This window comes from Prionailurus viverrinus, chromosome D2 (genome assembly GCF_022837055.1).
Source record: "Prionailurus viverrinus isolate Anna chromosome D2, UM_Priviv_1.0, whole genome shotgun sequence".
In the NCBI taxonomy this organism is placed as follows: Eukaryota; Metazoa; Chordata; class Mammalia; order Carnivora; family Felidae; genus Prionailurus; species Prionailurus viverrinus.
This window is the reverse complement of record NC_062571.1, coordinates 55,159,630-55,172,610: the sequence shown is the minus strand read 5'-3', so window position 1 is coordinate 55,172,610 and position 12,981 is coordinate 55,159,630. Positions and strand designations below refer to the sequence as shown.

Here is a 12,981-nt window from a genome sequence, read left to right as displayed (position 1 = left end):
GGACTCAAACCTTGGACAAGTTGAAGGAGTCATTTAGTATACCAAAGAAGCTGCCATGACAGAAACACCCCATTAACACAATGGCTTCAGGAAGATAAGAGCTTATTTCTATCTCACAGCATGAGATCAAGGTGAGTGCTACTGGGCTGCCTCTCTTCCTTGCGGTCATCTAGAGAACCAGTTTTTCTTTGTCTTCTAGTTGACCACCCTGGGCACCTAGGCTATTGTTCTCATGTGCATGGAGGCAGTGAGGTTGTTCCCATGCTGTCCTTTCAGTCCCCGGGTAGGGGGAGAAATGGAGGGCATGCAATTACCATTTATACAAAAGCGTAGGATTTGCACACATCATTTCTGCTAATATCAGTTCACGAAAACTTAGTCACATGGCCGCACAGGGAAGCTGGGAAATGTCTGTGACCATGTTGCCATGTCCTTATGTATTTAGAGGTCTCTAGTGCTAAAAAGATGTAGAGAGTGGATAATGAGGGATGATTGGTAGTCTACACATGGGACAAGATGGAGGAGCCTCCCTTAAGCAGGACAAGAAACACATTATTGTAACTATAGGAAGAAAGAAATTTGGTGCAGCTGTAGGTTTGGCAGACAAAAGTTAATAAAAGAATATGAATAAATTCCATAATATAATATCTGTCACATAGTAGGAGCTGAATAAAGGTTAACTATTGATGACGATAATAATAATAGCAATGTGTCTAATAATATAATTACCACTTAATGTGATTAAGTTACTAGTTCTAGAAGTTGAGATCTTTTATATTAGGTGAATGAGTATAATATCTCTTGAGTAAAGAGACTTATCTACATTTTTAGTTTTGAAATTCTCACTACTCCTGTACCTTATATTGCTTTCCCAGCTAGCAGAGAGTTACGGCCCTGTGTTCACTGTGTACTTTGGCATCAAGCCCACTGTGGTGATATACGGATATGAAGCAGTAAAGGAAGCTCTAATTGATCAGAGTGAGGTGTTTTCTGGCAGAGGCCCTTTCCCAGTGCTGGACAAATCCATCCAGGGATTAGGTATGTCTCCATTTGGGGAACATATGTGGGTTTGTAAGTTCCAAAGACTTATAAACTAAGGGATTGAGAAATTGTAAGTATTTAGAGAAGCCTATGAAAATATCATAATTCCAACATTTTTTTCCATAAAGTATAATTAATCCATATTTTAGATTTGGCAAGTGACAAGGTGTCTCCATGAAACATAAAATGCAATGAAAGCAAATCACCTCACCATTAATGTGCTATAAATTTGTGTTCATTTGAAAATATGGCCAGTTAGGATAATGTTCATTTCAGTTAAGATAATAAGAGAAAAAGAAGGAAGGAAAATGACTCAATTATCCTAGCCACAAAACATTTTGCTTTTTGGCCTGAGTCATGGTTGCCAAGAGACTAGTTTAGGAAACTTGAATAGTGTGCATGGAACCAGCATAGGTTTGAAATATTCCCAGTCTTGACTTCAATCTTTTATTCTTCAAAAAAAAAATGCGTAAGAAATATTTGAATCCAATAGAATACAATCCTTATACATACACAGATAAGCTCTGGAAAGAGGATTATAGAAAAACACATAGTGAGTACACATGGATTGAGAGTGATATTAGAAAAAGCTTTTTAAATCCAAATTGGTCATAGGATCCTCCTCATATGTTATCTCTATACGAAGAGGCCCTAGAAAAGTACCTGGCACATAGTTCACTTGGTTCTCAGGTGGCTGAACCAAATGGAACTGAGTTGTTGCTAGGGGACCAACAATAAGAAAGAAAGAAAGAAAGAAAGAAAGAAGGAAGGAAAGAAAGAAAGAAAGAAAGAAAGAAAGAAGAAAGGAAGGAAGGAAGGAAGAAGAAATTTAAAAAGGTTTTTATATTAAGTACTTGAACTGTCTTCCATTTGTTTCTGGAGCTGGCCTTAAACTGTCCAGTCCTCTGGTGGGTCACTGGGTTCCTGTAAAAAGAGATAAGGCCTGAATGGAGTCACTTCCTCCTCTACACTGTTCTTTAAAATCTCTATGGACAAGTATCCTACGAGAATTGTTTTTTCTCCTGATATTGTCTTGGCTTCCAGAAGTCTGATATTGACCTTCCTTGGTGTTAAAACCATATTTCATGGCAGAGACATTACACACAGAAGGGAAATGTTAAAATGGGGAGGGCAGAGGCTGTGTCTCTTATCAGAGGAATAGATTTTCATGAACTTCCTTCCAGTGCACAAGTGCTCTCTCTCCTTCTCTTGAGAATTGACTCTTTTTGTTGCCTCTCCTACAATTCACTTACAACATACAAAAATCAGCCCTGAAAATTTCACCTACAACTTGGAGTCACCATGATGTATTAGCTGTGTGGTCCACAGAGCTAGCATTTTGCCTCCATGATCACCAGTAAAATGGAGACAAAACACTTGGTTCACAGAGTTATTCTGAGGTTAAAGGAGCTAATAGATGGAGAAGAAGAGTTAAGTAACATGTAAAACCCAGAGTCTTGACAGATACGAGGCTGGGCTAACAGAAAGCAGGTAAAGCAGGGCTCATTGGAATTCTTATGGCTGGCACCACACCATAGTTACATTCCTGCTTAAGTGTCATTATCATTTGCTGAGATAAAGACTCAGCTAGAATTGATGGCAATGGAGGCCATTCTTCTCTCTCTCTTTTTTAAGGAGGCTTTTTTTTTTTTTTTTCAATGCGGGTCTTGAACTCATGACTTTGAGATCAAGACCTGAGCTGAGATTAAGAGTTGGACCCTTAACCTACTAAACTACCCAGGCATCCCTCCCCCCCCCTTTTTTTTTTTCTGATAGGAATTATTTTCAGCAACGGAGAGCAGTGGAAGCAAGTCCGGCGTTTCTCCCTCATGGTTTTGCGGAATATGGGCATGGGGAAGAAGAGTATTGAAGACAGAATTCAAGAGGAGGCCTTGTATCTGGTGGAAGCATTAAAAAACACCAATGGTGTGTATTTCTTTACGTATTTAACAGTAATAGTTTGGGAGGACTATATGCTCTTTCAAATAGACTACAGAGAAATCTGATGGCTCAAGCACCATAGAAGTTTACTTTTTGCTCACATGACAGTAGTGAAGTGAAGGGGTTGGCACAATAGCCTTTTCAGGCACCAGGTTGACAGGAGCCTTGATATCTTCAACACATGGCATCTAGTGTCACCCAGGATTCATCTCTCTGCAGGGTAGCAGAAGGAGCAAAGAACAAAGAAAAGAGCAAATAAGGTTTTCAGTAGGCCGGGTATGACAATGGCAGACATTCCATGGGCTTTAACTCAGTCTCAGGACCACACCAGCTCTAAGACGCAGTGTGAGATGTGGTTCTCTGTGTGCACAGAAAAGCAAGGAGAACGAGGATTTGGATAACGAGCTAGTAGTTTTGGCCACAATAACTTGAAAAATGAAGTAATTTCTCTAGTAACTTCTTGAGAACATTGCAAACATTTCACAGTATATATATGTCAAGTCATTATGCTGTGCACCTTAAACTTACACAGTGCTGTCAATCATATCTTAGTAAAATCAGGAGAAAAAAAAGCACGAGTGGTTCAGCACTAGGATTCATGCCAAATCCTTCTCAGTGCTTAGGGCTGCTATATAGCTCACCTGGAGGATTATGGATGTGAATGGAGTGAGCCTCGGTAGCACAAATTGGCTCAGTGCGTGTATTTGTGTATGCACGTGCCAGACTGGGAGAGGAGGTGGAAGACGAAGGGGTAGACAGGAGTCGTGGCAGAGAAGGAATAAGATCAGGATCATAAGACATATATGGTTTTTAAACCTCAATATTTAAATATTTTTCAAGAACACTGTTAAGGAAATAGTACTATTTTCTTTTTAAAAAAAATTTTTGTAATGTTTATATTTGAGAGATAGAGTATAAACAGGGGAGGGGCAGAGAGAGAAGGAGACACAGAATCTGAAGCAGGCTCCAGGCTCTGAGCTGTCAGCCCAGAGCCCGACATGGGGCTCAAACTCATGAACCAGAGATCATGACCTGAGCTGAAGTTGGACGTTTAACCAACTGAGCCACCCAGGTGCCCCATTATAGTACTATTTTCTACATGGTGGTTTTTTTCAATATTATTTTTTTTAAGTTTATTATTTATGTCGAGAGAAACAGAGAGTGCGCAAGTAAGGGAGGGGCAGAGAGAGGGAGAGAGAATCCCAAGCAGGCTCCACGCCTCCAGCAGAGCCCAACGAGGGGCTCAAATCCACAAAAGCTCGAGATCATGACCTGAACCAAAACCAAGAGCCGGGTGCTTAACCATTTGAGTCACCCAGGTGCCCGGCATTGTGTTTTTTAACCAATGTTATATATTGTCCAGACAAGTTGTTTCCCTTTTTTTTTTTCCTGCTATTAATATTAAACATGCCATTTTTACAAGTATTTGCACTTCTTTCTTCCTTGGAATAAATTTCTGGAGGTGGCAATAGAGTTTCAATGACTGTCATTTGGACTTTTGATGTCTATCAACAAAGAACGGATGGGAGACCTGGCAGAAGAGGGATACAGATGTGAGGCTTACACTACACATATGGTTTTGCAAAATCTCAACTTAATATATTAAATATTTTTACAGGTTTAATCTATAAATGTTTATCAAGAACATTATTAACAGACTAGTACAGTGTTCCATTATTTTGGATGCTCCCGACCTATGCTTATCCAGACTGTGCCCAGTAATTCTTGTGAATTATCTTGTGGCTCTTATTTGGGGAACACTTGGGGGAACTCTTGGGGAGTTCCCCAAGGAGAACACTTGGGGGGAAATAAATAGACTGGAGTAGACAGCTTTGTTTGGGGAAGCACAATAAATTTTAGGCATGTTGAGTTTATAGTGATGATCACATGTCCAGGGAATTCCTATACTTAAAAAAAATCCCAGAAGTTAACCCTTCTTAATTGTTTAAAACAGTCAACTTAAGATTTATATGAAAATTGTGCTCTAACCTTTAACTTTTATTGTTTTAGCATCTCCCTGTGATCCTACTTTCCTTCTGGGCTGTGCTCCCTGCAATGTGATCTGCTCCATTGTTTTCCAGAATCATTTTGAGTATGATGATGAAAAATTTTCAATCTTGATAAATTATTTTCATGAAAACCTCCTAATTTCAAGCAACTCCTGGATACAGGTAATGTCAACGTTCTCCTTATTTTTATTCTTGTTTTAGTTTTTTTAAAAAATGTGTTTAAGTAATCTACACCCACCATGGGGCTCGAACTCACAACAGCCTGGATCAACAGCCACATGGTCTTTCAACTGAGCCAGCCAGGTGCCCCCAGCCAAGGTTCTTTTTAAATGGGAAATAATTTTCAGGGCACCTGGGTGATTGAGTGGGTTATCTGACTCTTGATTTCGGCTCGGGTCATGATCTCAAAGTTCATGGATTCGAACCCTGAGTCAAGCTCCGTGCTGACACTGTGGAACCTGCTTGGGATTCTCTCTCCCCCCTCTCTCTCTGCCCCTCCCCACTTGCACATGATCTCTCTAAACAAATAAATAAATGAATAAATAAATACACTTAAAAAAAAATCAGGGCACCTGGGTGGCTCAGTCGGCTAAGCATCTGACTTCGGCTCAGGTCATGATCTCACAGTTCATGAGTTCGAGCCCCGCGTCAGGCTCTGGGCTGACAGCTCAGAGCCTGGAGCCTGCTTCGGATTCTATGTCTCCCTCTTTCTCCCCCTTTCCTCTACTCGTATGCTCTCTCTCCCAAAAATAAACATTTAAAAAAAATATTTTTTTAAATAAAAATAAATAAATGGGAAATAATTTTCTAGGTAATCTATCACTCATGCCTTCCTTGGTCCTTTGCCCTATTTCCAAATGGCTAAAGTAATGTCTATCAAATTATCGTTTGTAGCCAATTAGTGACTTATCAAATCAATTTAATGTATTGAAATGAAATTTAAAACATGAAATATAGTAATAGAGAAATGTAGTATAGTTCATCAATTATAGCAAGGTATTTTTTTGAGAAACCTTTTTTATATCCATAGATGAAGAAGGTGGTGATGTAAAACGTATGTCTTACTATAGTAGAGTGTCAGGAAATGTTAGTGTCTTATGTTGTATGATCATTAAGAACTAAAATTCTGTGTGGATCAAAAGGTTATGATGTGTTCCACCTGGAAAGGACTCTTGAGAACAAAGCATCTACTCGTTTTTGGACCAGGAAACTGTCACCCAGAGATATTAAGCATATTTTCCAAAATGGCCTAGCCGAGGCAAGGAATGAGCTAGACCCAGAATCTAGATTTCTCAATTCTCTGTCTAGTTGGATACATGCTACCAGCCTGAATAAATTGCTTCAGTGCCTAACAACGGTATTAAGTCATGAAGTACTGTCTAGAGCAGAGTCCATACACTCTAGGACTAGCAATGGAGAGATAAATAAGGGCAATGTGCACATTCTTAAAGGTATAAAACTCCTAAATAAAAATAAGCTAATTTAGCCATTTCTTTAATTTTTCTGATGTAGTTTCTTAATTACAAAAAAAGAAAAAAGCCCTGCAAACTTTTTTAGGGGGCTGTAGAAATATGTGTAAGTAAACCGGGATAAACACTAGGTTCTAGCTCTGTTGCTAGTTTGGTGTCTTAGAATGGTTGACTAACCTTTCTGAACCTTAGTATTCTCCTTTGGAAGAGGTGATATACTCCTGGATTCCTTCATAGAGTTATGGTTGGGAAATTAAATGGTTCTGAAATTGCTTTGTGACTTGGGCATACTCTAACTCCGAACATTTTGTCAGTTCTCTCTCCTTCAAGTTCCAAGTATGTTCTAGCGAGGGAAGCGTGTCTTACCTTTATCTACTCAGCATAGAACTCGGTGTCTGATGCATAATATGAGCCTATAGGACTTTGCTGAGTGAATTAATGAGTGATTCTTTCCTCTTTCAGCTTTGCAATGCTTTTCCTCTTTTAATACACTTTCCAGGATGTCACAATGTGTTACTTAAAAACATTGCTAACCAATGTAAGTTTATTGCGGAAAAAATAAAAGAACACCAAGAATCCCTGGACCTCAGTAACCCTCGAGACTTTATTGACTACTTCCTGATCAAAATAGAAAAGGTATAATGTGACCCTTTATCTTTGTGGGTGGTGAGACTCATGGATTAGCTTTGTTCTTCCCAGTGAAATTGGGATATCCTGAAGATGTATTAATTGCTTGCATAACCTGTAATCGTGCAATTCATATTGGGTATCTCGAGATATTTCTAAATTCTCACTGAAAGTGACTTAGGTTTTATATTTATCATGCGAAAGCTGGTTTTTTTTATTTGAGAACAGACAGAAATACGCACACATTCAAGATAAATGATACACAACATAATCATGCTTCATCAAGTAAATTCTGAGAATGGAAGATGTAACAGATAAGGGAACACAGGAACAGATAGGAATCTAGAAAGGCTTACCTTTGGAGTGGCACTAGGAAATCTTCACAGATGAGGTAGGTTTTGAAGAAACTATAGCTTAGATGAACAGACATAAAGTAGGTCCAGGGAACGGTAAGTGCAGTGATCAAGTGTGTGGAACTTTCAGAGAGGTGATCTTGATTGTAACTGAGCAACTGTCATGGGTGTGATGACTGATGAGGTTGGGAATAGAGCTGCATTGTGGGGGATGGGTGGTTCTGGAGGCTTGAATGAGAAAAACAGACATTATAAAATAGGTAATTAGGTACTAGAATGGACAGTGAGTAGCAGTGAGGACTTGATAAAAATTATGTTTCAAAGAAATTATAGAGGAACTGATCAACTCTAGGGGATGAGAAAGTGAAGAATCAGAAAGGGCTTGTTGGAAGTTTATAACTCTGAGTATATTTTAACTGTAGCCCTCACACCAGATAACGGTGTCATATTGAGTTATGTTACCTCTGAGGCTCTTTCATTTATCAAGTAATTCTAACACATTATTTCTAGGAAAAACACAATAAATAGTCTGAATTTACCATTGATAACTTGATATTTACTGTCTGGGATGTGATTAGTGCAGGAACAGAGACAATGAGCACCACCCTGAGGTATGGACTCCTGCTCCTGCTGAAGCACCCAGAGGTCACAGGTATGGTCACAGGTGATGGGCAGGATGAAATTCCTGGTAGACATTAGAAGGCGACACTGACAACTATCCCGCTCTTCACCTGCCTAGACAATGCACAGGAAAATTTTTCCATCATTAGGAGCGCCTGGGTGGCTCAGCCAGTTAAGCATCTGACTCTTGATTTCTGCTCAAGTCATGATCTCAGTTTGTGGGATTGAGCACCGAGTCTGGCTCTGAGCTGACAGTGTGGAACCTGCTTGGGATTCTTTCTTTCCCTCTCTCTCTCTCTGCCTCTCCACCACTCGTTCTCTCTCAAAAATAAATAAATAAACATTTAAATTAAAAAATATTTCTGGGGCACCTGGTTGGCTCAGTCGGTTGGGCGTCTGTCCCACTTTGGCTCAGGTCATGATCTCACAGCTGTGAATTCAAGCCCTGCTTCGGGCTCTGTGCTAACAGCTCAGAGCCTGGAGCCTGCTTTGGATTCTATGCTTCCCTCTCTCTGGGTCCATCCCCTGCTTGAACTCTGTCTGTCTGTCTGTCTCTCTCTCTGTCCCTCAAAAATAAAGATTAAAAAAATTAAAAAAAATATTTCCATCATTAGTACATCTTCCTGTCATTGGATAAATTAAATTCAAATTCAATTATAGTACAAAAAGATAATGAAATATTTAAACAGCAGCAGAAATTTGAAGGGCAGAGGCCATTGTTTTCCCTGCTGTGGTGGAATGTCCCTGATTTGTGTTGGGACAGATGCAATAAGCAGAGTTTTCTTAGGATCTAAAAGGATCAGCCTTCTGCTCTCTCTAAAAAGATGTCACTTGACATGCCTTCCATGTCCAGATAAATGTATTTTTGTCAAAGGATATTTTTTTAAGTTTATTTGTTTTTGAGAGAGAGAGAGAGAGAGAGGGAGAGTGAGAAGGCTCGAGAGGGAGAGAGAGAGAATCCCAAGCAGGCTCTGCACTGTCAGCACAGAGCCGGATGTGGGGCTCGAACTCACAAAACTGCAAGATCATGACCCAAGCCAAAATCAAGGTTCCAACGCTTAAGCGACTGAGCCACCCAGGAGCCTATATCAAAAGATATTTCTTCTCAAATGAATTTGCAGTGTAGGGATTAACTCAACGAAATTACAATCTTTCTTTATCAAAGAGACTCCCTAAATAAAACTTTATTCAAATAAATTCTTTTTAAATATACCCTTTTGGTCAAATAAATTCTTCCTCACAAATATGATTTCTCTTGCAAATACCTTTCCATTTTTCCTCCTTTTTTTTTTTTTTTATTGAGTGCTAATATCAGAGGATATTTCCTTCACTACTGTATAGTGTTCTGTGCTTTGGCACATTAAGACATTCTTAGTACAGTTACATCTCAGGAAGCTTTTCTTCATGACATCACCAGATTTTTCTCCTTTGTTGAAGGTCCTTCTGTCCTCCCATTATAAAGAATAACTGCTTTCCAAATGATGCAATTTACAAACATAGCCTCAAAATTCCCGTTTTCATACGTTGTGCGATATAATGGCGCTATTTCCTTTGAGTGACACGCTTTCAGCCAAATAACTTCACTAACTCTTATTAGACCTATGTTGACTATGACTATGAATACCAAGACATTTTTCTTCAAACCTTTAAGTCTTGTGTACATTGCAAAAGCCCTTTTTGTGTAATATTTCCACATTGCTTCCATTTTCATTTTTTCTTACAGCACATCCGTTTGTATTTTTCTTTTCTTCCCATTTTCATCCCTTACTGTGCCATTCTTTTAAGCATTCTGATTTTACAAGTAGCTCCTAACCACTTTATATAATCACTCTCTTCTAGATAAAAATCCAGCCTCTCAACCTGAGAAGGTAAAACTTCAAACTTCTCTAAAATTCCTAAGTTTTCTTGATAGCTACCAAACCACAGAATTTTCACATAATCCATTAACAAAGACTCCTTCTTCAGGTAGTAGATAAATACCATTTGAACAAAGTAGCAACATGGTACTGGAGAAAATGGGTTATAGACTATCTACAGTGGCTTTGGATTCTGACTTTACTAGTAAGTAGCTGTGTGACCTCAACTCATGACTATCTCTCTGCTTATCTTGGCCCCTCATCTGTTTAAGGGAGATGATAATGCTTCCTAACATTCATAGAGCCTCTCCCTCATAAGAAAAAGTTAATAAACGTTTGTTTTAACTAATGAGTAGTCCTACTTAAACTATGTATGACATATTTTGCAAATAAAGGAAAAATATAACTCATTAACATAAATTACATAAATTTCATTTCAATTAACATAACATAAATTTCAGTAATCTTATTCAATTGCTAAGATTGTGGGTTTGGAAATGAGAAAAACCACGTAATACCTGGGTGTCCTTGAGAAGTATATTTACTTTTATGGACCTGTTTCCTCATTTTTTTTTTTTTTTTAAATTTTTTTTTTCAACTTTTATTTATTTTTGGGACAGAGAGAAACAGAGCATGAACGGGGGAGAGGCAGAGAGAGAGGGAGACACAGAATCGGAAACAGGCTCCAGGCTCTGAGCCATCAGCCCAGAGCCTGACGCGGGGCTCGAACTCCCGGACTGCGAGATCGTGACCTGGCTGAAGTCGGACGCTTAACCGACTGCGCCACCCAGGCGCCCCTGTTTCCTCATTTTTAAGACACATAAAATAATACCTAACACATAGACCTATTTTGAGGAATTATAAAGTAATGTAATATGTCGTACAGCATGCCTGTCATATGTTGCATTCTAAATAAATGTTAACTTCTTGTTACTATGTGCTGAATCAAATATCTTATTCAGTTCTATTTATTAAGCATCTATGGCACTGGGTAGTTCTTACCCTCTTGGAACTTACATATTTATTTATTTAAAAAATTTTTTTTAATGTTTATTTATTTTTGAGACAGAGAGAGACAGAGCATGAACAGGGGAGGGTCAGAGAGAGAGGGAGACACAGAATCCGAAGCAGGCTCCAGGCTCTGAGCTGTCAGCACAGAGCCTGACGTGGGGCTCAAACTCACGGACCGCGAGATCATGACCTGAGCCGAAGTCGGACACTTAACCAACTGAGCCACCCAGGCGCCCCTGGAACTTACATACTTAAAACGAAAACTGAAGATGCCTGGGTGGCTCAGTCAGTTAGGCGTCTCTTGATTTCGGTTCAGGTCATGACCTCATGAATCCTGGGATTGATCCCTGTATCAGGCTCCACACTGACAGCACGAAGCCTACTTGGAATTCTCTCTTTTCTCCCTCTCTGCCCCTCCTCCAGTCTCTCTCTCAAAATAAATAAATAAAGTTTAAAAATTTTTTCTAAAAATACTGGCATACACAAAGTGGTTAAACAGCATGGTCTGTAGTGAGCCTTCAAGATCATAGATCCTTGAGTTATCAAACAAAAGTACACAAAACAGAGAATCAGGGGCGCCTGGGTAGCGCAGTTGGTTAAGCGTCCGACTTCAGCCAGGTCACGATCTCGCGGTCCGTGAGTTCGAGCCCCGCGTCAGGCTCTGGGCTGATGGCTCAGAGCCTGGAGCCTGTTTCCGATTCTGTGTCTCCCTCTCTCTCTGCCCCTCTCCCGTTCATGCTCTGTCTCTCTCTGTCCCAAAAATAAATAAACGTTGAAAAAAAATTAAAAAAAAAAAGAGAATCAGAGCTGAATTTCATGGTATAATTATGTTTTATATGTACATATATTTAAGTCTCTAATGAGATCCCAATTTTCCCAGGAAACAAATTATTTCTTTTTTTTCCCCCTATGGTAGTAACCATAAGTGATTTTCCCTTCGCCCAATCTCTTACCACAATATAACCATGATTAAGAAGATTAAGCCAAAAGACATTTTCATTTCACATAAATTCTGATTCCTATCTTGCCAGCTAAAGTCCAGGAAGAGATTGACCATGTGGTTGGCAGACACCGGAGCCCCTGCATGCAGGACAGGAGCCACATGCCTTACACTGATGCTGTGGTACATGAGATCCAGAGATTCATTGACCTCGTCCCCAACAGTCTGCCCCATTCAGTGACTCAGGACACTAAGTTCAGAGAATACCTCATTCCCAAGGTGAGAGATATTTCATCTGTACTACTCCTTAAGAATCTCAGGTTATCAGCCATCACAATAGTAGGATTATAGATAACCATCTACAGGCATGGCACAGTCATAACCCAGGCATCTTACCCTCTGACTACATGCTTCTGTCCTTTTACTCTGTTGATACAATTTTATATGTAATAGTGCTTAGACTCCCACAGGATTTTCTTCATAGTATTCATTGCCCAGGCTGCTTACTGCCTATGTTTTCTTCTGGGAGTTTTATGGTTTTATGTCTTATGTGAAATTCTTTAATCTATTTTGAGTTAATTTTTGTGTGCGGCATAAGATAGGGTCTAGTTTTATTCTTTAGTATGTGGCTGCCCAGTTTTTCCAACACCATTTATTGAAGAGACTATCTTTTCTTGATTGTATACCTTGGCTCCTTTGTTGGAAACTAATTGGCCATATATACATGGGTTTATTCCTGGTCTCTCTATTCTGTTTCATTTATCCATGTTTGTTTTTATGCCAATACTATACTGTCTTAATGACTATAGCTTTGTAACAGAGTTCGAAATCACAAAGTTTGATGCCTCCAGGTTTGTTTTTCTTCCTCAAGATTTCTTTGGCTATTCAGGATCTTTTGTGGCTCCATACAAATTTTAGGATTACTTGTTCTATTTCTGGAAAAAATCCCATAGGAATCTTGATAGGTATTGCATTGAATCTATACATGGCTTTGGGTGATAGGGACATTTTAACAATATTAATTTTCCCCAGTCCATGAGCACAGAATATCTTTCCATTTATTTGTGTCTTCTTCCATTTCTTTCATCAGTGTCCTACAGGTTTAAGTGTACA

At 39.2% G+C, this 12,981-nt stretch overlaps 2 protein-coding genes across 3 annotated transcripts in view; one reads left to right on the top strand and one right to left on the bottom strand.

The window, feature by feature from the left end:
• The window catches only part of LOC125148038 (cytochrome P450 2C21-like), a 29,598-nt gene that overhangs the window by 3,974 nt on the left and 12,643 nt on the right, over nucleotides 1–12,981 (top strand). Inside the window, 6 exon segments of the mRNA XM_047825687.1 lie at nucleotides 876–1,038; nucleotides 2,818–2,967; nucleotides 4,993–5,153; nucleotides 6,923–7,096; nucleotides 7,951–8,092; nucleotides 11,960–12,147. Of these exon segments, the coding sequence (XP_047681643.1) occupies nucleotides 876–1,038; nucleotides 2,818–2,967; nucleotides 4,993–5,153; nucleotides 6,923–7,096; nucleotides 7,951–8,092; nucleotides 11,960–12,147 (978 nt within the window).
• LOC125148039 (cytochrome P450 2C41-like) overlaps nucleotides 1,814–12,981 on the bottom strand; it is a 75,379-nt gene continuing 64,211 nt past the window's right edge. For both annotated transcript variants that reach the window (XR_007145394.1, XR_007145395.1), the window contains 3 exons: nucleotides 7,444–7,668; nucleotides 3,084–3,195; nucleotides 1,814–1,965 (listed from right to left, as the gene is read on the bottom strand). The gene's annotated coding sequence lies outside the window, so the exon portion shown is untranslated. The remainder of the gene's footprint in view (nucleotides 1,966–3,083; nucleotides 3,196–7,443; nucleotides 7,669–12,981) is intronic.